The following is a 24,872-nucleotide window of genomic DNA, read 5'->3' on the forward strand; positions in this document are numbered from 1 at the left end:
TGCCAACTTAGTCGTGGAAAACATTAGAACAATTGTTTTCCACGACTTCCAGAAAATTGTGTTGCGTGTTCCTATGTATTCATTATGTGATTTAACTGAAATCAGAGAAATGATCTTGATAGAAGATTGCATGCATCGTGACAACGTTGATTGAATCGCTCATCAACGCTGGTGCATTTTTAGTTCCCGGAACTCAAATCCAACGCATGAACAAACGTGTTAAACAACCTGCGTCGATAGGTTTCAGAGCAGCTAAAAGGAAAGACGTGAACTTTTCATTAATAATTTCAAATATAAGTTTTAAAACTCGTCGGGTGAACAAAAGAACAATTTATCTGTCTCCATACGATAATTGTCGCTAGTTTCTGATGCTGTTTTGAAACTTGACTACCGGTACGGTTGTCGTTACTCTACGTCACTATGATAACTTGAGCGAAAATGAATGTTTTGCGAGCACGGACGGGCAATGAGACACAGATAACGATACAGAGGCAGCGATACGAGACAAATGCCCACACAGAGACAGCGATAGGACTCATGTTTACATCTGGCCAGCGGAGCCAAAGAGATCGTGTTGCGCGGCGGCTGTTGCAGAGCTCGCAGAGACGCTCGAGTCGTGATGCTGTGCGAGATGATTGTGGTGATGGTGGTGGTGGTGCTGCAGTGCTGCTGATGCTAAAGTACCGTGCGAAGAACAGGGTGAAGGTGATGTCCTTCCACCACCACCACCACCGTCACCACTACTATTAGTATCAACACCAGCACATTGTAGCGACGTATGAAGTGAGTGGTGGTGGTGGTGATGGTGGTGGGGAGGAGTAGTAGAGATGCGAGGGGAAGAGAGGGAAGGAAGAGGATGAAGGAGATGAGGGGACTGTGGGGGCGGGAGATGCAGGGCGTGGACGTACTCATCATAAGAGTGAGGGACGGTGGTGGCCGTGATGATGGTGGACGGCACGCCAGCGCCGTCCAGCTCGCTGCCCGCGTCAGCCTCCGACACTGGAAAATAGTACAGAGTTACCACTCATGGAAATACCGAGACTTGGTCCAAGAAATGATGCACATTTTACCCGAGGGGGGAAGGTTATTAGTGTATTAACCACAACTAGCAAAACTTTGTCCAAAGAACGATGCACATTTCGCCCGTGTGGGCAAGGTTATTAGTGTATTACCCACAACGAGCAAAACTTTGTCCAAAGAACGATGCACATTTTGCCCGTGTGGGGAAGATTATTAATGCATTACCCACAACGAGCAGAACTTCGTCCAAAGAACGAAGTATATTTTTTACCATGTGTGGGTACCAGCTATTTTTTTACCAGCTTGGCTCGGCAAAACGGTTTATCAAGTTCGCTCTCCGCTCGTGCTGTGGGTAAAGCAAAGTTACTATCTAAATGAATTGACAATTTGTTTTCCTAAGTATATAACTAAACATTTCATGAAAAGACGGAAGAAAGTTTTCAAGAAGATAAAAAATACATTTTCCATAAAAACATAGTAAAAAGATTAAGTAGAGAGATTTTATTTTTTACTAAAAAAATTGTACATTACATAAAATCCAGCAATAACATTGAAGATTGAAGTGACCGTGGCAATGTTTTACTTACAGGTCAACGATTTCACATGTAAAATAAAACTTACTTCAGAGATCCTTGTACCTAACACTCAAGAGGAGGAGAGTTGACTGGCATCACAAGAACTACATTCAACACCAAAATATTTGGAATACCTATAATATTTACTTACCATCACGCAAGCATAACGTTGGAAAAATTCATGCGAAATTGAATTAGCAGTCAATGCGAGAGAAAAATCCTTGAAAAACAAGAGAGTCGTCGTGGTAGATTTCTAAGAATTTTTTTCTAATTGGTTGATAAGGCATTATGCATATTGAAGGGTTTCATCAGATGTGCACGAAGCATGAATCAACACGAGGGCGCAAATAAATGTGATAGTAAGACAAAATGCGGAAGTAATAAGCTGGCGATGGACCAGGGATAGAGGAAGGAACAGGTATGGGAAGCAGTGCAATACAGCACGAAGTATTGAGGGAGGGAGAGAAGGAAGGGAGAGAAAGAAGGGAGAGAAGGAAGGGAGAGAAGGAAGGGAGAGAAAGAAGGGAGAGAAGGAAGGGAGAGAAGGAAGGGAGAGAAGGAAGGGAGAGAAGGAAGGGAGAGAAGGAAGGGAGAGAAGGAAGGGAGAGAANCACAACAAGGAGGGAGCAACACAACAAGGAGGGAGCAATAGAGCGGAGTATGCAATAACAGAATTAGGGAGGCCAATGCGAAAGGAAAGAGGCCAAAGTGAAAGGGAAGAGGTCAAAGCGAAGGAGGGAGGCCAAGGGAAGGGAAGGAGGCCAAAGCGAAGAGAAGAAGCCAAAATGAAGGGAAAGAGGCCAGCGCGAAGGGAAAGAGGCCAAAGCGAAGGGAGAGAGGCCAAAGCGAAGGGAAAGAGGCCAAAATGAAGGGAAAGAGGCCTAGGCCTGAACGAAGGGAAAGAGGCCAGCGCGAAGAAAAGAAGCCAAAATGAAGGGAAAGAGGCCAAAGCGAAGGGAAAGAGGCCAAAGCGAAAGGAAAGAGGCCAAAGCGAAAGGAAAGAGGCTAAAGCGAAGTGATTGAGGCCAAAGGAAGAGAGGGAGGCCACAGCACAGGGGCAGATATTCAGGGTTGACCCGGCAACGCAGGGGGCAAAGAAGCTTTTCAATAGCGCCAATTGAGTGAGCATCGACAAACAGGCTCTTATGTTAAACAACAAACACCCATGCAAGGGAATAAAAAATCTACGGCGTAATGATTCATGATCGCCTCAGCAGCTGCACCAAACACATGCACGTCTCACGCTCCTAAACTAACGCGCTATATCAAAGAGATCCCAAGGAGAGATCTGCAGAATGCACGAGTATATAAATAAGCTCACGACGTGGGACTCAGAACTGTGTAATATCATNAAAGTGTGCAGCTGAGCACGCAAGCTTACAGTTTAAAAGGTTATTCATTTAATTGCAGGAAAATGAATTGTAACATAAAATGTGTAATTGTAACACAGGAATACAAACAAAAATCAAATTCTATAATAAAATAGTACGAAATTACTTATTAATTCAAAAATAAAAATGTAAAAAGTATATAAAAATAAAAAATCTCAATTGTAAAATTTTCATGTCGAGAATTCCAAGTCCCATATCCAAGTAACCTTCTATTTCGATTCGAATCTTTCAGTTCACTGGCATTGCAATAAGTAATGCAACAAGTAAATATGTATAATATATCTCACTGCTTATATAACATATATAACAGGATTAATACAGCTCGAATCAGGCATCCCGTAATAGACTTCTTACATGCCGTAGATGAATACTATAGTAACTTAAATATTTGGATGTTATTCCGTAGACTTAGCGTACTTCAATTTGCGATTTTACCGTATTTAGTCCTCAACAAATAAAAGCACGCAATACCTGCATAAAATGTTTCAGATAAGTATACTTTAGAAAAAAAATTCTGGCGGAGAGCTTGGCGCAGTATAAGTAAGAAGGCGTATAGTCGTATACGAATAGACTATTTACCGGGCCACTTGTCGAGCCACTCGTCCATGTTACCGACGTCAGAACGCGGCTCAAGAGGAGGGATGATGCCCATACTGAGGTACGGGAAGGAGCTCAGTTGCGGCGACTGATCACAACTCTCGAGGTGTTCGCGCGCAGGATTTGAGGGCGGCGAGATGGTGGCAGAGTTCGTGGGGCTTTGGAAGGGAGATGCCGAGTAGTGCGATGACTGCGGGGACAAGTGAGGTTGGTAATCCATGGTACTAGAGGGGGAAGGCTGGAGGGGATGCAGACACGCAGGTGAGTTGTGTTGGACGAGGCAAGGTATTGAGGGGAGTTGTTCTCCCTGGCGGGGATAGGCGCCGAAGTCGTTGGGGCTGACATAAGCTGTAACGCAGTGATGCGTGTTATGAGGGTTAGCCATGGAACAACAGTAAGGGTCATACGAGATGCAGCTGGGCGCCTGAACAACGTCCAAGGAACCAGCACTAATATCTGAGGTGAACCCAAAAGACAAGTTCTCTCGTGGTGAATGTTTCGCAAGTTTTACAAGAGTGGGAGAGTTTTCGTCGGTCAAAGGAAAAGGCTCGTGTTTCTCCACAGAAAGATCTGCGTTGATGATCTCACAGGTAATTTCACTCATGGCGACCTGTTTTGACCCGAGAGCAACGACGTCGCTACAAGAGTTTAGGCTTGCGCAGTCACGTCTGGGACACGAGTTGCTTCTGGCAACCTCGTCCTTTGGACGCACTGAAGGCAACTGGAACAACGTGGCTCGTACACCGCATGTTTTCGACATCACGTGAGCGGAACCGTAATGCGCCACAGTTATCTACTGGCACTCAACTTCAATAAACATATCCGAGATCATTAGTAATATAAAAGAACTTGCGTCTCGTTTGTTACACTCAACAAGTATAATATTTCGCTTCTTTATTGCAGTATACCTGCCGCAAATTCTATCATTATTTCACAAATTGAATATTTTTTACATACATTTCTCATTTGTCACAAATATATGGTTGTAAATTTTATCTCACAAGAAGCGTTTGAGCACGGCTGGAATGCATGTCTACTATCACTTGTTCATCTCTCACTAAAATCGTTAGTACAATTCATTGGAATATTTCAAATATCTGTAAAGAGAAATAATTGAGAGCCGAGATCTGCAAGGAAGTAACACTAATGGCTCAATCAACACTGTGTCAAATTTGATTCAATGAAGCCAAACTAAAGGCACATCATTATCGAGGATAGAAAATAGGTTCAAAAATATCAGCCGGAATCCACTTTTGATATATGTAAACAAAATAGTGAGATGACTACTTATGGTATCTAAAACAGGAATTGGGGACATAGTCGTAGAAATAGAATGACAGCAAAAAGAAAAAATCATGGCTCAATTTTTAGAATTATGCTTCAAAATAAATGCAAATTGAATGCGACCGACAAGTAACCGCATTGCTGGTAGGACCTGTTGCGCCTCTAAGCCTAAACTCTCTCTCTCGAGGGATGTGCGCAGGAACAAATGTCAAGAGGGTGTTTTGACGAGGCATCCTCTACTCTAGCGAACTATGGATCAAATAAAAGACGCCCTGGCACCACAACACTTGACACCGGGTGCTGCTCTAGAGGCCCTTGATCCTCCCCCTCCGAAAGACTCTCGGTGGTAACCTAAAACGCCGCGTGGCCGAACGAGACCGTAAGTGCGGCACAGATACTGTCATATCATCGCCACTTGCGTTCAACCTTAAAATTTACGTCAAAAATTAGGCTAGCACGTGACAAGATGACTATACGCAATGAATTTAGCAGGAGAATTATGATAACTAATAAAACAGATTAAATGAGACCTTTGACAGGATGTTATTTCCTACATTGCTCTGAACACGCACTTGTGTGCAATAGAATAAAGCGAACTGCATGCTTCGAGACTCGTCAAGAGTTGCTTTCAGCCTACAAAATAAGTATATGTTCTTAATGGAACGTCAGAGTGTGACTATGACAGGTGAACGCAACACATCTTTTTCAGTAAAAGTGTGAACAAAGGAGGTCACAGGTATTTTTATTGGAGGGACTTCATACTATAATGTGGTCCTGCTTTAAAACATGAGCAAGTGGCAACGTAGAGAATTCTACGGATTGTTATCATTATATCCACAAAGACGCCGCTGATCACTTGTTCTAATTTGACAAGGATTTTTTAACTATCGACCATGCGCCACAAGTCTTGCGTTGTTGGTTATGGCAGTGCAAATGAATGATAATGTATGATGCACCATAACCACGGCATGATACTATTAAATTACGCAATAGAAGTGTGATGTCCGTGCCGCTCACAAGGTATACGGAGCTTACGCTGTAGAGCCTTCATGTCACAGCAAGTTGGCACAACGTATTAGGTCAAATAAGTACGTTGGACTTCGTCCATTCTGATGGGATACACAATTATGCCATTGAAGTCCTCGTATTAGTACATTATGCCATCGAAGTCTTTGATAATATTACCAACGAAGTATTAGTACATTATGCTATTGAAGGCTCTCATAATAAAGACATGGAAGTATTAGTACAAAATGCTATGGAAGGTTTAGAGCATTCGTGACACGTAAGACCAATTCGAGTTACTCTGTTGCTGGGTGTCGAGGTCGACAGTCGCTACTGACCTTGAGGAGTTCTAACGAATCATGGCCAATAGCAGAGCACAAACCTAGCATATTATAGGCTTAATTGGACTGTGGCGCCATCACGCATTCAGTATCAACAGACACTCACGCGCTTATTAATTCCGGATGAAAGGAGAGCTTCAGGGGCGAACAAGCAGCGGGTCCAAAAGTGGCCGGTCAAAAATGTCGCGATTTAATTAGAAACAAAACACAAAAGGAGCAACCTCATAGAGAAATCGACGTCGCCGGTGGCGGGGGGGGGGGAAATATAGGAAAAGCTTTTCTTTAATATCTTGTAGAGAGTTAAGTCTATAACTATAAAATAATAATTAAAATGGAGGTTGGAATATAAAGATAGAAGCCAGAAATAGTCGATACATATCTCAATCTTTTTGACAACGAGTTACAGCAGAAGCATAATGTAGATAAGCACTAATCAGAGAACTTCAAAACCATGTTAGTGAATAGATTCTACTACCTATGTCTGGCAGGTTAATTCAAAGTTTGGACTAGGCATTTACTAACCAACGTAGGCACCAAAATACTATATAGAAATTTCGAAAAGAATGAAATATTTTTATACATATCCATACCGTCTTGGCTAAAATAGAAAAACTTTCACAAGTATAGAAGAATAGATCGAGGAATGGCGGAGAAGACCCTATACATCTAACTTGGTTTCGATGAACAATATTCAAGTTTCGATGAACAATGAACAATATTACGAGAATACTACATGAATGAGAGTTAGGAAAATATGCACTGAAGAAAATTTCCAGGGGCCATACTTTCAAAACTCGTTAAGTGAACGTAAGTACTTACGCTCTATTTTCTTGTCTATGATTGGTGGATTTTGCTTGAAAGGCCGTCAATGATCGGCGGATGAACTTACGATCTCTTAACTTTTTTTGAAAGTATAGGCCCTGGTAAAGTGTGTCGATGAGTAGCGCTGTTGACCGCTTTAAGAGCCACCTTCCCTCTTCCTCCCCACGACGCAGGCGTGGGGAGGGAGGGGTCCTCGAGAGGGGTCCTATGTCCTCGACACCTCCCCTTCCTCCCCACGACGCAGGCGTGGGTGAGGACACAGGAAACAGATCAGCCTGGATTTGGGGAGGCTCGCGTGAAGAATTTGTGGCCCTCCTTTCGCGCAACCCCAAAAATCGAAAGAGAAATGACACGTAATCTTTTTCAAGAACCTGCATATTCGAGGAAGCCATGCACATGTCGGTGGAATTACCGGTTTTAGGTGCGTTGCGCGCTCGCCAAACTAAAAGTTTTTCTCAAATTTGAGAATTTGGCTAATTTCAGGCAAATAAAAAGCAAAAGAGTAAAACATATAACTCAGTACTCATTGCAGTGAGTGACAGAGAGCGCATTTTCTCGTCGACGAAAACGTAAAGTCACGAGCGGACAGACGGACAGACGGACATAGCGAGCACAATAGTGCATTTTTTCCATAAATGAGAAAATGCGCTAAAAATACTGAAAAAGTGTGGAAACGATAGCTTTCGTTTATTAAAGGCTTAATTAATTCCACATAGCAACCAATTGACAACATTTGAATCTCCGAAAAGTTGGCAGCACAAACCAAACACCGGAATCGACTTTTCTCAAGAACTTTTATCCTTTCTTTCTTTCAGCGATCGTTCCTAACCCGGTTTATTCAGTGGCCTGGAATTTCAGAACGAATCCGATGTGTGAACGACTGAACGATAAGTGTAAGTTGATTGCGCGAGTTCAATTAGAATGCAGTCAATGCACCCCATCGAATTGGTAGCCAGATTGCTGCTCACCGCAAATGCGGAAGCCAAGAAGGATGCAACATCAACTGGAAGAAAAACTATATTAGAGGTAATTTTAGAGCGAAACCTTCGTTTCATTTATCTCGATGGGTTTGCTAATTTACAATGAATGTATATTCACATCCGGTAAGAACCGTCGGCATAGAAAAATGGGAGGAGGGAGAAGGGAAATAAACTAGAGAAAAGATTAGATCAGTACTCACTGCAGTGAGTGACAGAGAGCGCAATTTCTCGTCCGTCCGTAACGTTAAGTCACGGACGGACGGACGGACAGACATAACGAGTTCTATAGCGTCTTTTTTCCATGAATGAGAAAATGCGCTAAAAATGGAGATTGCTGGTTCATGTTGAGATAACTAGTGATGACAAATAAGAATATGAGTGCAGGGTGGCAACAAAAAGAAGGCGAAGACAGGTTCGACGGCAGGAAGGGTCAGAGCAAGGCAGGTTTAGCGAAGGTTTATCGGCTCTGTGGGCTGTGATTTGGAGGTCGCTCAGGGGATCACACGAGCGTCACTGAGTGTTGTTGTCACCAACACCTCCACCCCTGGGTATCTTAGAATACGTAACTAGACTGAAAAAAACATGATCGACCACAAACAGAAAAAATTTAGGCGAGCGCAAAATCTTAACGACGAGTCTATTAGCACTTATTAATAATGAATGCGAATACGAGATTTACGAGCCATGGTAAGACAATTAGCGGTGGATTGATTTCAGTTCATGGTGAAAATTTTTTTCCTGGTGGATGGGTGCACGTGTACCTACAATGACACACGACTTGATTATACAGTTTTCATTTCACACATTAAGCAAAATATAAAACAATCATGCGGGCCACATATAAATCTGTGATGGCCGATTAAACGTTGCTTGCGGAAACAAAAATCAAAATCCAAGAAATCGCATATGCACGAGTGCATTTTACTAATTTTTAAACGATTTTTGATCGTTTTTCAGAATTTCTCTTGAAAAAAAAAAAACTTTTGTGTGACCAGAGTTGATTTCGTAATAAAATTCATAGACGACTTCTTTTCTTTCATATTTCAAACTTTCTGAGCATTCATCAACGCTCCAATTCATCCCTTCCACTCACATTTCGCGTTGCATGCAGACGGCTAAAACTGCAAGTCAAAATTTCCAAGAATGAAATAACTTAAGGAAAAATTATGGCTCTTAAACATTTCTTACGAGTTGCAATGACAACGACGATTGCAAATGACGGCGCATAGCGCGCTGTAAATAAAATACTTCACACAACACACTAAGAATAACACCGAAAAATTAACGATTTTTAAAGCTGTACCATAAATCGTCATTGTCCAAACATGTTTTTATCTGATGATGCAGATTAGAAGTGAACAAGGTCACGAGTAAAGCACCTCAGGTAAATGCAAATCCCATAGCTATAACCTGGTTGTAATTTCACGCTCGTTTTACAGTTGAATTCGAAATTGTCCACAACGTTGCAACGTGTAATAAAATAAAAAAAACAAGCATGCAAACTTATTACCTATTCCTGAAAAGCTACCATTTCATCTTGTGAACGAGCCTCGCTACTATACACGATAATGACAACCTCCAAATGCATATCATGTTTATCCCTCTACTGCAACACATTATGTAGCAACGGTCATTTCTTATGCAAATGCGCACTCGAAATACTCGTCACCGCACAGACAACGAAGTCAGAAGACAATCCCGTAATGCAGCAAAACTGTCCAGCCAAGAAGCACAGCTTTTGTCGCCCGCGACCCTTTTACGCTAGACTGCCTCGATGATCACAGCCGCCTGTTCTTCGCACCTGCAGCCCGGTAATGCAAAATTCGCATTGCGTTCAGCCCATGTATTCGTAGAGAAATTATAACGTCGGTATCAATTTTCTGATGATATGTACCAGATGTAAGGAAATTGACTTGACGTACCAGATGCAACGACGAAATTGCTTATCGCACCTGGTTCGGTAAAGCTGAGTACGCACTGCGTTCACCCGATGTTATATTAAGTGAAATTCTCTAATTCTTTAGATGATCTGAACCGATGAAACTAAATTGACGTCGCTAATAATAGCGAATTATTGAAGCTTAATATCCTTCCTAATGGCATTTGGACCACGTCATCTTCAGAAAGGTAGGAAGAGCTCTTCGTATTCATTTCGTCTACTGAAATTTCGACAAGATTTGAATTCGCTCTATAGTTTTGCACCTCTTAAATGTCTCTTACATTCACCAAGATCATGCGAAAATGTTCCATCCTTCAACATGGTTAGTAAATGAATTTACTTGCTTCGCTGCTCCGTTTCAAGAGAGTTGGCACTCCAGTTAACAATTTTTCATCAAAAAGTATTTATTTAATGGCAGAATAACAGTTTAGTTTGAACTATAGGAGTATTGTACAGTTAAACGCGTGAAATGAATATAAGATTCAGAGCATTTAGTAAGACTACGAGCGAGGCAAAAATCCAAGTAAGGTGAAGCTGAGGCCTCAAAAAATATAAATCAACATAGCAGAGCTTGTTAATCTGATCCGAAAAATGAAACTTTCATTTCACGTGGCAAGAGGGAACAAAAAATGGCCATATGACATCTTAAAATAAGTGAGAACCTGGGGCCATACTTTCAAAACTGGCTAAGTGAACGTAAGTACTTACGCTCTGTTTTCTTGTCTATGATTGTTGGAATTTACTTCAAAGGCCGTCAATGATTAGCTAATGAATTTACGATCTCTTAACTTTTTTGAAAGTATGGCCCCTGGGCCACAAAATAAATAAGGTGGTCCACTGTTATATCAATTCCTCGCAGACTTAACCCCACGCTGAAAACTTTACTACCGTCACCATACTGCTACTAATAACTCAAGCTATAGCTGCTGATGCTAAAACGTTTACAAGCCGCATTAATAGTCAAGCCTTAACAATGCAGGACTGATATTTTGGACTAGCAAGGAACTGCGACATTTACAAGGGTCGTTATATATATCTGTGTGTCAAACGAACACGGTTTAAATGATACATATAAATTTTCTACTAATGTTCCCTCCATGCATGGAGGGAACGAACTTTTAAGGAACATGTTTAAGCAACGAACTTGGTTACTTTTACTGTTGAGTTCGAAATGTGTTTTGTTGTGTCATGCAACAATAATAAATTGTCACTAAAATGCAAATCTTTCTTTAATTTCTTCCCAAGCGAAAAATCGTGACGTCATATGAAGTAAAGTGTGGAAAGTGAGACATTCTCACGAGTGCCCATTTTCGTTTGATTAGAAACATTTAATCATTATTTAGATTATTAGAATATATTATTCGATTACAAACATTTAGTACAAAGTAACTAAAATTGATTGGTAGACATCTTGCCACTTATTTCTCGGTTGACTAAGTACGAAATCTCGAGAACAGTTCATTTGGGCATTATTTTGTTCATGGTACCAAAATTATTAATTATTATTAGTCTCCCTTTTCTGCTGCGTTGTTGCTGAATTACGTTGCTGGCAAGGCACGTAAACTGTTGAAGTAAACCTAACCTAACCTTTATTAATACAAACAGTGAATGTTGCGGCTCCATTGCAGAATACGAACATGACCGCGGGAGAAATACTGTGCGAAAAAACATCACGGGCACTGATATTCAATTCTATCCCTTGTTAAGCATATAAGCCATTATAATGTTGAAAATTGTTATTTCATAATTACTCAATTAAGAGTTAAGTGGAAAAAAAGAATGCTATCGCTTTAATCATGACATGATTGATAGAAGAGACCATAGACGCGCTACAGACTTGATCACATGCCTGTTAGTGACCATAAATCTCAAGATACTTGGCTAATAAAGTCACATTAATCGCAGCAAGGAGAGCATAATAACAGGTACACTTATAATTATACATTTAATTAATTAAAATTCAATCATGTAAGTAAGTTAAGCACATAATTAAGTACATAATTATGAGCTGCTATACTGTTTGTAAATTTAATTCAATAATTTCAGAACAACCGGCAGTTGTCACAAGACAAAGTCAGCCATCATACGCGTCGCCCTGGGGTCAGGAACGCGTGTCTGGTATCCTGGATACTAATGCATCATAACACGAGCTTGTATTCATTCGTTTTATATCTATTGTGATGAAGATTGAGGCACGCCATACAAGCTTTTAGCGCATTTTCTCATTTGTGGAAAAAATGCACTATTGTGCTCGTCATGTCCGTCCGTCTGTCCGTCCGTGACCTCATGTTTTCGTCGACGAGAAAATGCGCTCTCTGTCACTCACTGCAGTGAGTACTGAGTTACATTTCTTTTGAATAAGATCAATATATTATTTGCATTAGTTCTCAATGGTAGCTTGAGAGCTATTGGTGTAGTCGTCGCCGCTGAATGTTAATATGGAGAACATTACATAGGTTATATAGGTGCAATGACAATTACTTCACTGCAAGTCAAATAGTCTAAAAGAAATTACACATTTCTAGCGATCAAATGTTTTATTTACAATGCAAGGAAATCACAGATTAAGATTTTAAAAATATAATAGCAGATAAAATACTATATACAATACAGCTGCATTGGTAATTTTTTTTCAAAGTAATAATCACTGTTTTCGGGAATGCAGATGATTCTGCTCCTGAATATGCTAGTCATGCGCCTGGCACATATATAAGTTCGTCGTAGCGACCCGTCGGTGAGAGTGACTCAGGAGAATAGCGACATGAAAATGTCTCATTGCTCAAACATGACTTCCGACACCGCGACAGTTGTCATCAAAGACGNTAGGCCGTAGGCCTGTCGCCGATTCTTAACATCGCAGAACATTCACAGTTTGTTGCGGGCTTGAACTCGCAACTCACTGCTTCGATTTTGCTGTGCTTAACCGCCCGGCCTCCTTGCCGATTCTGACCAGAAACTGGCGCACAGAGCTGGAATCGAACCCGCACCTCTCTGCGCCAATCCTGGTACTCTGAACTGTAACCACTGGGCCACCCTGCGAGCTACCAGTGAAAATTTACAGGCGCGTCAGCTTCTGATTTGGAGTACCAGAAGCTGGGGCGACTCTAAATTTTGTTAGGGAATTCAAATGCAGCCAAGAGTGCTCCAGACACCCTGCATGTTGTCATGCTGTTTCATGACTCATCTCGCATGTTGTCATGCAGTTTCATGACTCATCTCGCATGTTGTCATGCAGTTTCATGACTCATCTCGCATGTTGTCATGCAGTTTCGTCTCACATGTTGTCATAACATATCTCGGCGGTCTTCGATCTTCCTACACTTCAGATCTTTGATATTTTTATAACAAAACTAATATTCTACGTTGGGAAAAGTTAGAGTTGCACAAATTAGGAAACGATTTGAAACTGAACAGTGTGAACCCGAGGCTAAGTACGTATAGAGTACAGTATGCACTAGTCTAACGGCGATGTGGTGCATAACATACAAAATTGTGTCAGTTCTATACTTGGGAACTACCTACTACATATGATCAAACCATCATGTAGCACGCAGCTGCATGATCAAACCATCATGTAGCACGCAGTTAAGTAAGTAATAATGATAAGGACAGTTGCATGATCAAACCATCATGTAGCACGCAGCTGCATGATCAAACCATCATGTAGCACGCAGTTGCATGATCAAACCATCATGTAGCACGCAGCTGCATGATCAAACCATCATGTAAGTCACCACTATCATGTATGTTATCTGGCGCTCAAATGAGCCGCTACAGAAGACGTGTTGTTGAGCAACGCTTTGTCCAGCCTCGCATTATTCTCTTTTGGCCTGACATAATTATCCGGCATCACAGCGATGGTCCTCTGTAATAATGAACCAATAAGTGTGGTCCATCATAAAGCTGATAATTACCTTTAATTAATTAATTAATTATTAACTCGTGAGTCGGAGAATAGTCATCCACGGGGTAGGAGAGAGAATGCACTCGGAGAAATAAGTGAGTCATTGTCTAAACAGCGATGCACTTTTTGCTCCTATATGGGTCATCCTGACACAGTTTGGTCTGGCAAAAAGCGTAATCCGATGTGAGGACGTGCTTTTGGGCCATACTTTCAAAATTCGCTAAGTGAACGTAAGTACTTACGCTCTATTTTCTTGTCTATGATTGGTGGATTTTGCTTGAAAGGCCGTCCATGATTGGCTGATGAACTTACGATCTCTTAACTTTTTTTGAAAGTATAGGCCCTGGTTAAGAAATTGTGTAATTATTTGGACAATATGAGCCATACATTTCCCTGCCTTCCCAATGATTTGCTAATTAATAGTTAACAGATATAGATTATTATTTTGTCAACAATATTAATAGTTAACAAATACACATTATTATTTTGTTTCCTATATTAATACTTAACAGATATAGATTATTATTCTGTCAACTATAATAATAGATAAAATACATAGATTGTTCTCGTTACTTATGAGGTGGTAAATTCTCAGTAAGAAATGATATGCTTGAGATTTAATCAACAGAAATTGCTATTATATTCATCAACAGTATGAGTTGGAGACAATAACGAGAACGAGGAAGAAGTTAAGTGACATGTGAATGAAATCGAATGGCAGATAATTAGTATCGAGATAAAATTCAGGGAAGAGAGGAAAACTTATAAGAAAATAATAACTACAAAATTCTAAAGAACATTGTTCGCTTCATATTTCACAAGTGACTACGACTGCAACGATGATGAATTATCTTGTGAATTGAATACGCAACAGAGATTATAAGCTCATCAGGAGATTTATCCATACTGAACCACCGGCACCACGATCGGTACCACCACCACCACCACCACCGGTACCAGCACCACCATCACCACTGGTACCAGCACCGGTACCACCACCATCACCACTGGTACCAGCACCGGCACCACCACCACCACCTCCGGTACCAGCACAGGCATCACCATCACCTCCGGTACCAGCAACGGCACCACCACCACCGGTACTACCACCACCACCGGTACCAGCACCACCAGCACCACCACCACGACCACCACCACCATCACCACCACCACCACCACCGCCATCAGCACCACCACCACCACCACAAATCATAAAAGGCCATAGCAGAAGGGACAAGGAGCGAGACACAGCGCTCCGTGCTGGATTAGCTGCTAATGCAAACATCGCCCCAGAGAACAAAGCCACTGCACGAGGAAGCCTAACACCATCACCACCAAGAGAGCTGGAGGCCTGTTTTGCTCGCACCGCCATATATTGCACGGCCTAAGAACAAAACCAATAAATTAATATTGCATTCCTGGCCTTGGAAAACAATCTTAGGTGTTTTGGTGGCGTCGATGTCTGCATCCTTATGAGCATAACAGAACTTCTAGGACTTGTATATGAAACCAGCAGGCTGTAACTGCTGGTTTCATATACATATTTCAATACTGCTCAGTAACGGGCTTCTTCTGCACCCGCTGCTTGCTGAAGTGTGAGCCGCAACTAACAATTATTATAATTAAATACTAGACAAAATAAGTTGAGGTTGGTACGCTTCATTTGAAGATGTGAGTAAATCGTACCTCATGCGCAGTACGATGTTTCATGAGGCTAAGAGTACAGAAAAAAGTAAGAGGAATTGTCAGGTTGTTCAATTAAAAACTGATTCCTGTTGGATTCAGCAGTAAATATAATTACGGTTTTGGATTTTAGATTGTATAAATTATTTTATCGTTATGATCGAATAAGTATTCTTCACTTTGGAATTGGAGAGAAAGATTTCACACAGAATTGTGTTTTCTGCATATTTATGAGTTGAGTGACACACTCAGCATGTGCTGCAGAATAAGAAGCGGCTGTATAATGTACAGCATAAAAGTAAGCAATTCTACAAAAACAGCCACGTCAGCAAACAACGGATCAACAATTGCAGCAACATAATGAGCAGCATCATGACTGCCAGCAGAGAAAGCATGAGTAGCAGTAACATCAGCCGTACGAGCACGACAGTTTCCACGTAAGCGCGCCCGTATAAAATGTCGCGAGAAAATAGGACGGAGCTCGGCACAGAAATAATGTTTGTGGCGCGAGCGCGGATTATGAGCGTACGCATGAAAGCCCGCGTCAATCACGGCCTGGCGACGCGCGGGGATGGCGGGAGACAATGGTGTCGGGTGACATGGGTAGACTATACCTGATGGTGGGAGTGAGTGGTGGTGGTGGTGATGGGAGACAATGGTGTCGGGTGACATAGGTAGACAACACCTGATGGTGGGAGTGAGTGGTGGTGGTGGTGGTGGTGGCGGGAGACAATGGCTGTCTCTTATACACATCTAGATGTGTATAAGAGACAGGGTGGTGGTGATGAGGGTGGTGGTGGTGGTGGTGGAGAGGGTGGTGTTAGGTGGTGGTGGTGGTGTTGTGGTGGTGGTGGTGATGGTGAGGTGGTGGTGTGTGAAACTGCAGGAGGATGAGGAACAAAATAAATTTATTGTGGGACGAGACAAAATTTGTGGGGAGATGCTTCTAACCCTGGAGAGACTTATTAATGTGACAGAAATGTACGGTTGAATTGGTGAACAATTTTATCAAAAAGAAAAATTCAGAATAAGTACAGGAACTATATACAGATGTAGAATAACTCAAAATCACCGTAAACAAGACATGCGGTGTTTTAGTCACCTTATGCAGAATTATATTTATATATTTGCATTAATTATATTTGTTACAGCTTCTGCATGAAATAACAAAGAAATTAACGAGTCTCATAATCTTGAAGCAGGCATCATTTTATAATCATGAAAACTGAACGAAGCTCAAGCAGAAAAGCAAAACAATAATGAACAAAATAATACGTTATACTGTCTCGACGCATGTCGCATACGAGCTGCGAATAACCGACGTGGCAATTGAACTTCAATACAAAATTGTTCAGTTCATACTTATAGCTACACTGTAAGCTAATGTGAAGGTACGAGCATAATTGATCGTGATGAAGACTTGAACATTATCACCATCATAAACAGCAATGTTATAACCTCGTCTTGTGCCGTGGTGTTAAATTAATCTCTTAGTTAATGAGATTATTTGTTTATTTCGTATAGTTATTGTCCAGTCGTCTTATAGATAAATATGTGGCGCACTGCAATAGGTGAGCAGAAGCAGTTTAACTCAGTCGTTTCAAAAACTTCTGGCGAATCTGGATATTTTGTTCGTATATATGCGTGAAGTTTGATCAGAGTTTCATGCATGCATATTGAGTTGTTCTGTTGAGCCGAAGCCTTCGGAATTTCATGCTAATTTTTGCCATCAGACTCCTGGCTCACTTATTAGCATAGAAAAATTCGTCGAGATTCATTTAAATTGATTGGTAGTCAATGACAACACATCAACCAATATTCAATAAATTTTGGACTGTGTCTTTTTCACAAATTTCGCTTATATTTTAGCAAGATTTCCCTATTAAGATGATTGAGAACTATTCTTTTAATTCTTTTTCTTTTTATTTTATTCTATTCTATTTTATTATATCTCTATTTTATTCTTTTTCTTTTTATTTTATTCTATTATTCTTTTATGAAGGTTACATCAGCTTAGCTGCATGATTCGTGCGAATATTATACATGGAAGGAAGTTTATCGCAACGACGCCTGCAACAGTTGTGTTGGGGAAACTACGTTACAACTACGTCATCGTGGCCATAACATCGATTAATATCATTAACACGGTGCCTGCTATAATTAATCTTTGATAGTTAATCACATATAATTGTATCATGGTTACCTTCCCGTTACTATCTTGACCTACAATTTTTTTAATACGGATCGTAATTAATATGATCATAAAAACATCTTGATGCTACGAAAAATTCATCAAACAATCATCTCGATCGAACGAAAAATATGACCAAAACATCAAATTAACAACTTGATCGAGGGAAAAAATATGACAGAAGAAAAGAGAACGAAACGTTGCCTAATATGAGGGTTGTCAGGGCGGCATTAGAAGCAGACACGGAGCGCACAATAGACGGGGGGGAGAGCTGGAAAAACTCAGCTAAATTGAACAAAACCCAGGGTTTCACCTGAAAACATGAATGAAAAGGACGCGCTTCACAAAGAGACTTTGAAGTTAGTTATAAGGGGNCTGTCTCTTATACACATCTAGATGTGTATAAGAGACAGGAAAACGGCAGTGCAATAAAATAAAACCAAAAATAAAACTGCAGTTTAGCAGTTAAGGTTACAAGTAAAAAACTTCTACCTTAACTGCTAAACTACAGTTGTATTTTATTGTACTGCCGTTTTTCGATCACCAGATCAACAAAATCCGTTGTGAAGCACAGTATCTCTGGTACCGTGGAGAGTTAAAAAATATAACTCAGTACTCATGCACTGCAGTGAGTGACAGAGGGCGCATTTTCTCGTCGACGAAAACGTGCAGTCACGGACGGACGGACGGACATGGCGAGCACAATAGTGCATTTTTTCCATAAATGAGAAAATGCGCTAAAAATGGCAGTTCCAGAACAACTCTAGTAACAAAAATAAACAGAAAAAGCAACGAACGTGACCGAAATTATTGGCTGTGGCGTTGGTCTCGAGGGCCGCCACATAAGCGGGAGGGTCGGAGTATCAGATGAAGAAAGAGAGCAATAAGTGGAGGACTCGAGTGTGTTATGGTGCGTCCTTTGTTGGCAACACAAAAGACGATGTGTCACTGTAGTCATGTGAGCTTACAGCTCTGAGATGTTGCTGCAAAGTCAGATAACAACTCTGAAATGTTGCTGTAAAGTGAGCAAACAGCTCTGAAATGTTGCAGAAAAGTGATGTTACAGCGCGGATGTTGCTGCAAAGTGAGATAACAGCTCTGAAATGTTGCTGCAAAGTGAGCAAACAGCTCTGAAATGTTGCAGAAAAATGATGTTACAGCGCTGAGATGTTGCTGCAAAGTGAGATAACAGCTCTGAAATGTCGCAGAAAAGTGATGTTACAGCGCTAAGATGTTGCTGCAAAGTGATGTTACAGCGCTGAGATGTTGCTGTAAAGTGAGCTAATAGCTCTGAAATGTTTCAGAAAAGTGATGTTACAGCGCTGAGATGTTGCTGCAAAGGGTGACCTGCCTAGCGACGACTCGGAGACGGAGGACGACGAAGGCGGCGCATCAGCTTGACCGTGGACTACGAAGTCCTAAACTCATCATAAGGTCATAAGGTGATGTTACAGCCTCAGTGTTGATATCATGGATGGAATTATATCCAGGATGGAACAATAGAATGAATTTATAATAAATATTAATAAATGATATATAAATAAAAATTTTCATGGATAGAGTAATATCAAAGGCAGAACAATATGAAGATTAGGTGCAAGATCAAGATGAACGTTCATCGAGAAAAAAAAAAACAGAAAAAATTGGAAGACAGAGCAATTTCACGAATAGAGCAATATTCTGCATGGCAAGTGTGGTACCGGTATCAGGAACACTCGGTGACATTGTAGATTTAGAGAATTAGAAAACAATTCAACCGTGTTTGGGGACATTAAATAAGGTGCATATGAGCTGAAAAAATTCCCTTCATTTACAAACAAAGCTTCGTCAAATCAAAGTCAAAATCTTTTCTCCTGCAAGTAGATTTAATCATCCTATTGCTAACAAACACAACAAACACATAATGCATAAAACAGGATTATGCGCTGTTAGAAAAAAACGGTGAAAAAACGGTCCCACTGGCGTTCTAATGGCCGGTCGCCCCGTGAAAATAAACAGTTTCGCCGTTTTTATCAGATGTTTTACCGATTTCTAATGTTAAATTAGAATAAAAACGGCGACACGGTGTTTCTTTTCACGTGCCGACCGGCCACTGAAACGCCGGTAATACCGTTAACGGTAATTTTTCTAACAGTGTACATGTGCGCGCGGCGAAGTCTCGATACGGCCATGAAACGTACTTCGTTTACGAAGAGCAAGACTTACCGTAGAACACTGAGCCTGTCCGCACATTCGCCGACTTAGAAACAAAACAAAAAACACGAACAACTTAACATACAGACACACTCTTGCAACACTCAACAGTGACTGAGGAGGAAGCGGGGAAAAATTGCGTTTGGTAATACAAGATTCGTTAACGCTTTAATAAATAAACGAAGAAAGAATTAAGGCGCACTTATTTGGCGGTACGTGTTTTTAATTCTAGTTTTGCATGGCCCACGGAAGCCGGCAATAAATATACTTTAGAAATCAATTTTAAATGTCTATTGTTTCTCAATTCAACGATTCTCAGTTCGAAAAGAAAAATAATAATGATTGGAGAATTTCAATTTCATTTCAGTATTACGAAAACTGACACATATTTCTACGAGACTAGTGTTAGACAATATATTGAATTGACAGAAGAGAATATTTTATTTGAAATCATTCGAGCTATCATTACGTTATAGTTGCTGGAAACAGACGGAGAATCCTAAATTGAATACATCGGTAATATGTAGAGATCTTTCAGCGGCTGGGAGCTTGTATGAGCTAAGTTTGGTGTGGTTCCTGCCTTCACTTCTTTATAGGATGTGGCCCGTATTGAGGAAGCGAAGCAAGCTTTGAGACAAATGTTCAGAAGTTGACCGATTTTTTCACGGTACAATATAGAAATGAGAATTACTGAATTGATGAATAATGTTTTTTTTAGTATTGATATAATTCAAATTAGAGATTTCAGGTCAGACAGTGCAACGACAAACATTTAACGGGAAGTAAAGAGGATCTTGTAGCAAGGTAAGTTGTTTCACACTGATGCTGATATTTGGGACTCATGAACTGCGATAATCTGAACTGAGATATGAGCCTAACCGACACACAAAAAAATATAAAAAATGTAACTCAGTACTCACTGCAGTGAGTGACAGCAGAGCGCATTTTTTCGTCGACGAAAACTTGAGGTCGCGGACAGACGGACGGACAGACGGACAGACAGACAGACAGACATGGCGAGCACAATAGTGCATTTTTCCATAAATGAGAAAATGCGCTAAAAATGGTAGTTTTCATTTGCGACCCACGAGGGCAGGACGTACAGCAATAAAGGCACACAAAAGAAACACCAATAAAGAAGGTAAGAGAACAGCAAAAGGAGTAGAAGAACACCGAAAAAAAACACACAGCATCACTCACTCTTACCAAAAGACGAGGGGTTCACTGGCGTCAAGGAAATATAGGAGGTCTGGCCTCCTTCCCCTGTTACGTGAGCGTGTAAAGTAAGGCAGGTCACAGGGAGTACAGGGAGAGCATTTTATTCATGTATTCATTTGGACAACATTAAGTTCCTTTTACATGAAATATTAACTAGGGAAGACAAGCACGAAGGAAGCTCGCATTCGCACAAATTCAGATCACTGACTTCAACATGGAGAAAAATCCACGAGAAACCAAAATGATACTAAAGCCTTGAGTAAAACATCGGCAATTTGCATCGTTATTGAAATGGCACTGAATTTGCGTAATGAGTTGGACGTCACCGCATTAATAAGTATTAATTATTGCGATCGCCCAAACAACTATTGCAAAACTATCAGCGTACTGACGCCTGTAGCCTGTATAACCAGCGGTCCGCGCGAGGTACGCCGGTAATTTTTTTCAGTATAGGTCTTTGAAATGTGCAGTACAAAAAATACCCTTGAATATGATGAAGTAAAATCCAATCCTTGAAGCTATAATTGGAATAAAAATCGCCCACCATCGCTGGGTTCTTTCGTGTGCACGCATTCATGCACAGGAACAGCGAATAAAAGAGTAGCCGAGAGCTTATAATGGATTCTTGAGGCACGTGTGATAAAGAGGTGGCAGCTTTTGCGACAAGTCTTCAGAGTCGTCATGACACCTTCCTTCACTTGATGAGAGTTAATGAGGTACGGCGATCATCTCAAGCTAATGAGGCGATCACAGCAACTTATTAGGAGCGGCTAATCTCGAATTAGTACAGCTTCATTGCAGGAAACAACAGCGAACAAGATCGGTGCAATAACAAACCCTGATAAAGTTCCGAATTCCGTGCAAAATAGACGTACATTGTACGAGATCAAACGAAATATGACAGTTCAAGTCTGATATTCTTTTGACTGGAATCAAGTAAGTCGGCCGTTGTTGTGCAGCTTGAGAAGAATAACGTATACTGACGGTAAAAACAAAATTTTATCGAAGCATCGGAGGAGACGCATCAGAAGCAAACGGAAAGCTGATATATCTGCAGCAAAAACCTGATATATCTTAGACAAAATAAAGGTAACACCTGAGAAATCCACAATATATATTATAGTATGGTGTAGGTCCACATTTTGCGGCAATTACAGTCGCAATTCCCCGAGTTATTGATTCATACAAATTATAAATTGTTTCCAAAGGAATTTTAGCCCATACCTCAGTTAAAACTCCCTCAAGCTCTTTTTAAGACGACGGCGGCATGAATCGACTTCTGACTCTAAAATCAACCAAAAATGCTCGATAATATTCAGGTCTGGTGATTGTCGTGGCCAAACGAGCTGCTCAACGTCATTAGAATGTTCCTCGTGCCATGTCTCAACAATTCCACCTGTATGGATTGAGGGATTATCATCTTGAAATATGGCGTTCCTCTCCGGATACAGAGCTTGAACCATTGGATGAACTTGGAACTCCAAAATTCCTTAATAGTCGCGGCTGTTGATTCTTCCATGAAGAGAAATCATTGGCCCGCTGGATATCGAAGAAATAGCACCCAAGATCATCACAGATATCCCGCCTTGTTTTACGGTTGGGAGGAGGCAGTACGTCGGGATTAGGTCACTCTTTTGGCGTAAACTCGGCATCCAAACGAAAACTCGGCCAGAGGTTGAACATAAGGTAAACGATGATTCGTCAGAGAAAATCTCATTTTTCCACTGCTCGAGGGACCAATTCTTGAGGTTTTTATACCACTCTAAACGCTTTGAAACATTTGTATTTGAAAACCGAGGTTTTCTAATTGCAGCTCTTCCATAGAATCCAGATCAGTGCAGCTTTCGGCGGACCAAAAATCCTGATCAGGAAACTGAGTTCTGTATATGTCCAATCTAAATTGAGGTCTGCAGTAATTTTAACAGCCGTGGTCTTTCTATTGTCCCTCGCAATTCTATTTTGGTACCGCCGGTATCTCTCGGACAACTTCGACTTTCGGCCAGAACTGTGCTTTGCAGAGGACGTTTTTCCATCTCTTTCATAAGCAGTCATTACTTTTGAGACAGTACCTCTAGAAACTTATAGAGCATTCGATCGGGAAGTTTCTGTCACACTAGCGCCTGCCATGCGGGCACCATTTGGCCTCTTTGAAAGTCAGAGAGGTTTGGAATTTATAGATTATATGTTAATATAAAAATATGTTATAGATAAAAAAATTTACTAAAAATATCTCTACTGAAGATGGAACATAGCGGCATTTTTTTTAGCGAGAGTAGAAGCAGAAGTGTGAAAATTAACAGAACAATTAAATACAGTGGGAAAACCTCGTCAAAGGAAGAATTGTTCTGATAAATCAAATAGATCATGCATCCACCGTCACATCTGATGGACAATAATGGTTTTGGTCAAATAATTAGAAAAAATCGCTGCGTTAGCATTTATCAATGAGCGTAAATGGCATTCAGGGCTTACAGGTCAAATTCTACGTCTATCAGATGTTCAAAACCAAAAATTACTTTAAAAGGGAGATTGAGCAAAAACTTGAGCAGTAAAGGCCTAGAATCTACATAAGGCACAAAGTCAGTCAAGCTTTGCTGAAGTGGACAAATAATTTTACGAAAGGGTATTATTATAATGGTAGAAAAAATACATGCAGGAAAGCGTATGCAAGCTTTGCCAAATTTCAACTTCAACAAGACGAAAGAAATCCCATGATTTTGTGTGAAAGTAGAACTAGTGAAAGTTAGTGAAATAATCAAAGTAAACTAGATAGTTTTAATTTTTAATAGTTTGCATTTTATTTAGTTAAACCAAGATCTTATTGGCATATGGAACTAAGTGATCAATCAAATTCGTCAATCGCCGGAGGTTGCGTGTAAAGGCACACTACCCTCGCGACTATACAATGTACGGGGTGCTTCACGGAAACTTCTTGATTTGAAAGCTCAATAAAAAAATAGATAGTTAAGGTATCATTACAATTTGAATTTTATTGAAAAAGACATTGCCTGAATTTTTGGACAACTTAGTTTTAAAGATGACATGGAACAAATGACGACCCCCATTGTCAAAGCATTTAGTTGATTTTTTTTTCAAGTTCTGTTCAACTCGCTGGAGCATTTTGACGGGTATGTTGGCGATGGCTTGGCTTATGTTGTTCTTCAAATGACAATCCATTTCCGATCAGGAACGAACATCCAGTCCAAACAATCCATTTCTGATCGGGAACCCCAACCCGAAGGACGAATATAAAACCGAGTATGAAATGCTCGTTGACTATCGATAATGAAACGGCTATTAGAAAAGTACGCCTCGACAGCAAACGCACTCTGCTCACTTGTCCAATGCGTAGTTAGTGATAACTGACTAGGCGGGACACAAAACTTCATGACCTCTCCTTTCATATGAAATACTCCCCGCTCTTTCCCTACAACCCTTCCCTTCCCCGCTCTTTCCCTGCTCAGTGCGAAATACAAAACAGGAAGTTTCCGTGAATCACCCTGTACATGGAGGCACCACCGGCCCAGGAACTTGTCACAGGTCGTGCGCTTGTCAAGTTCTATACGGGACAAACCTGCCAAGTTTGAGGGACAAACTTGCTAAGTTCGAAGGGCGAACTTGCTAAGTTCTGGTCGTGCGCTTGTCAAGTTCTATAAAGGGACAAACCTGCCAAGTTTGAGGGACAAACTTGCTAAGTTCGAAGGGCGAACTTGCTAAGTTCAAGAGACG

The 24,872-nt window shown here is 40.8% G+C and overlaps 1 protein-coding gene across 1 annotated transcript in view; it reads right to left on the reverse strand.

Moving 5' to 3' along the window:
• Positions 1–541: 541 nt before the first annotated feature.
• The window catches only part of LOC125179551 (basic-leucine zipper transcription factor A-like), a 47,618-nt gene continuing 23,287 nt past the window's right edge, over positions 542–24,872 (reverse strand). Inside the window, exons 4-5 of the mRNA XM_047885623.1 lie at positions 21,132–21,188; positions 542–999 (exon numbers count right to left, since the gene is read on the reverse strand). Coding sequence (XP_047741579.1) covers positions 542–999; positions 21,132–21,188 — 515 coding nt within the window. The remainder of the gene's footprint in view (positions 1,000–21,131; positions 21,189–24,872) is intronic.

Source organism: Hyalella azteca, unplaced genomic scaffold (genome assembly GCF_000764305.2).
Source record: "Hyalella azteca isolate HAZT.00-mixed unplaced genomic scaffold, Hazt_2.0.2 contig2590, whole genome shotgun sequence".
Taxonomy (NCBI): Eukaryota; Metazoa; Arthropoda; class Malacostraca; order Amphipoda; family Hyalellidae; genus Hyalella; species Hyalella azteca.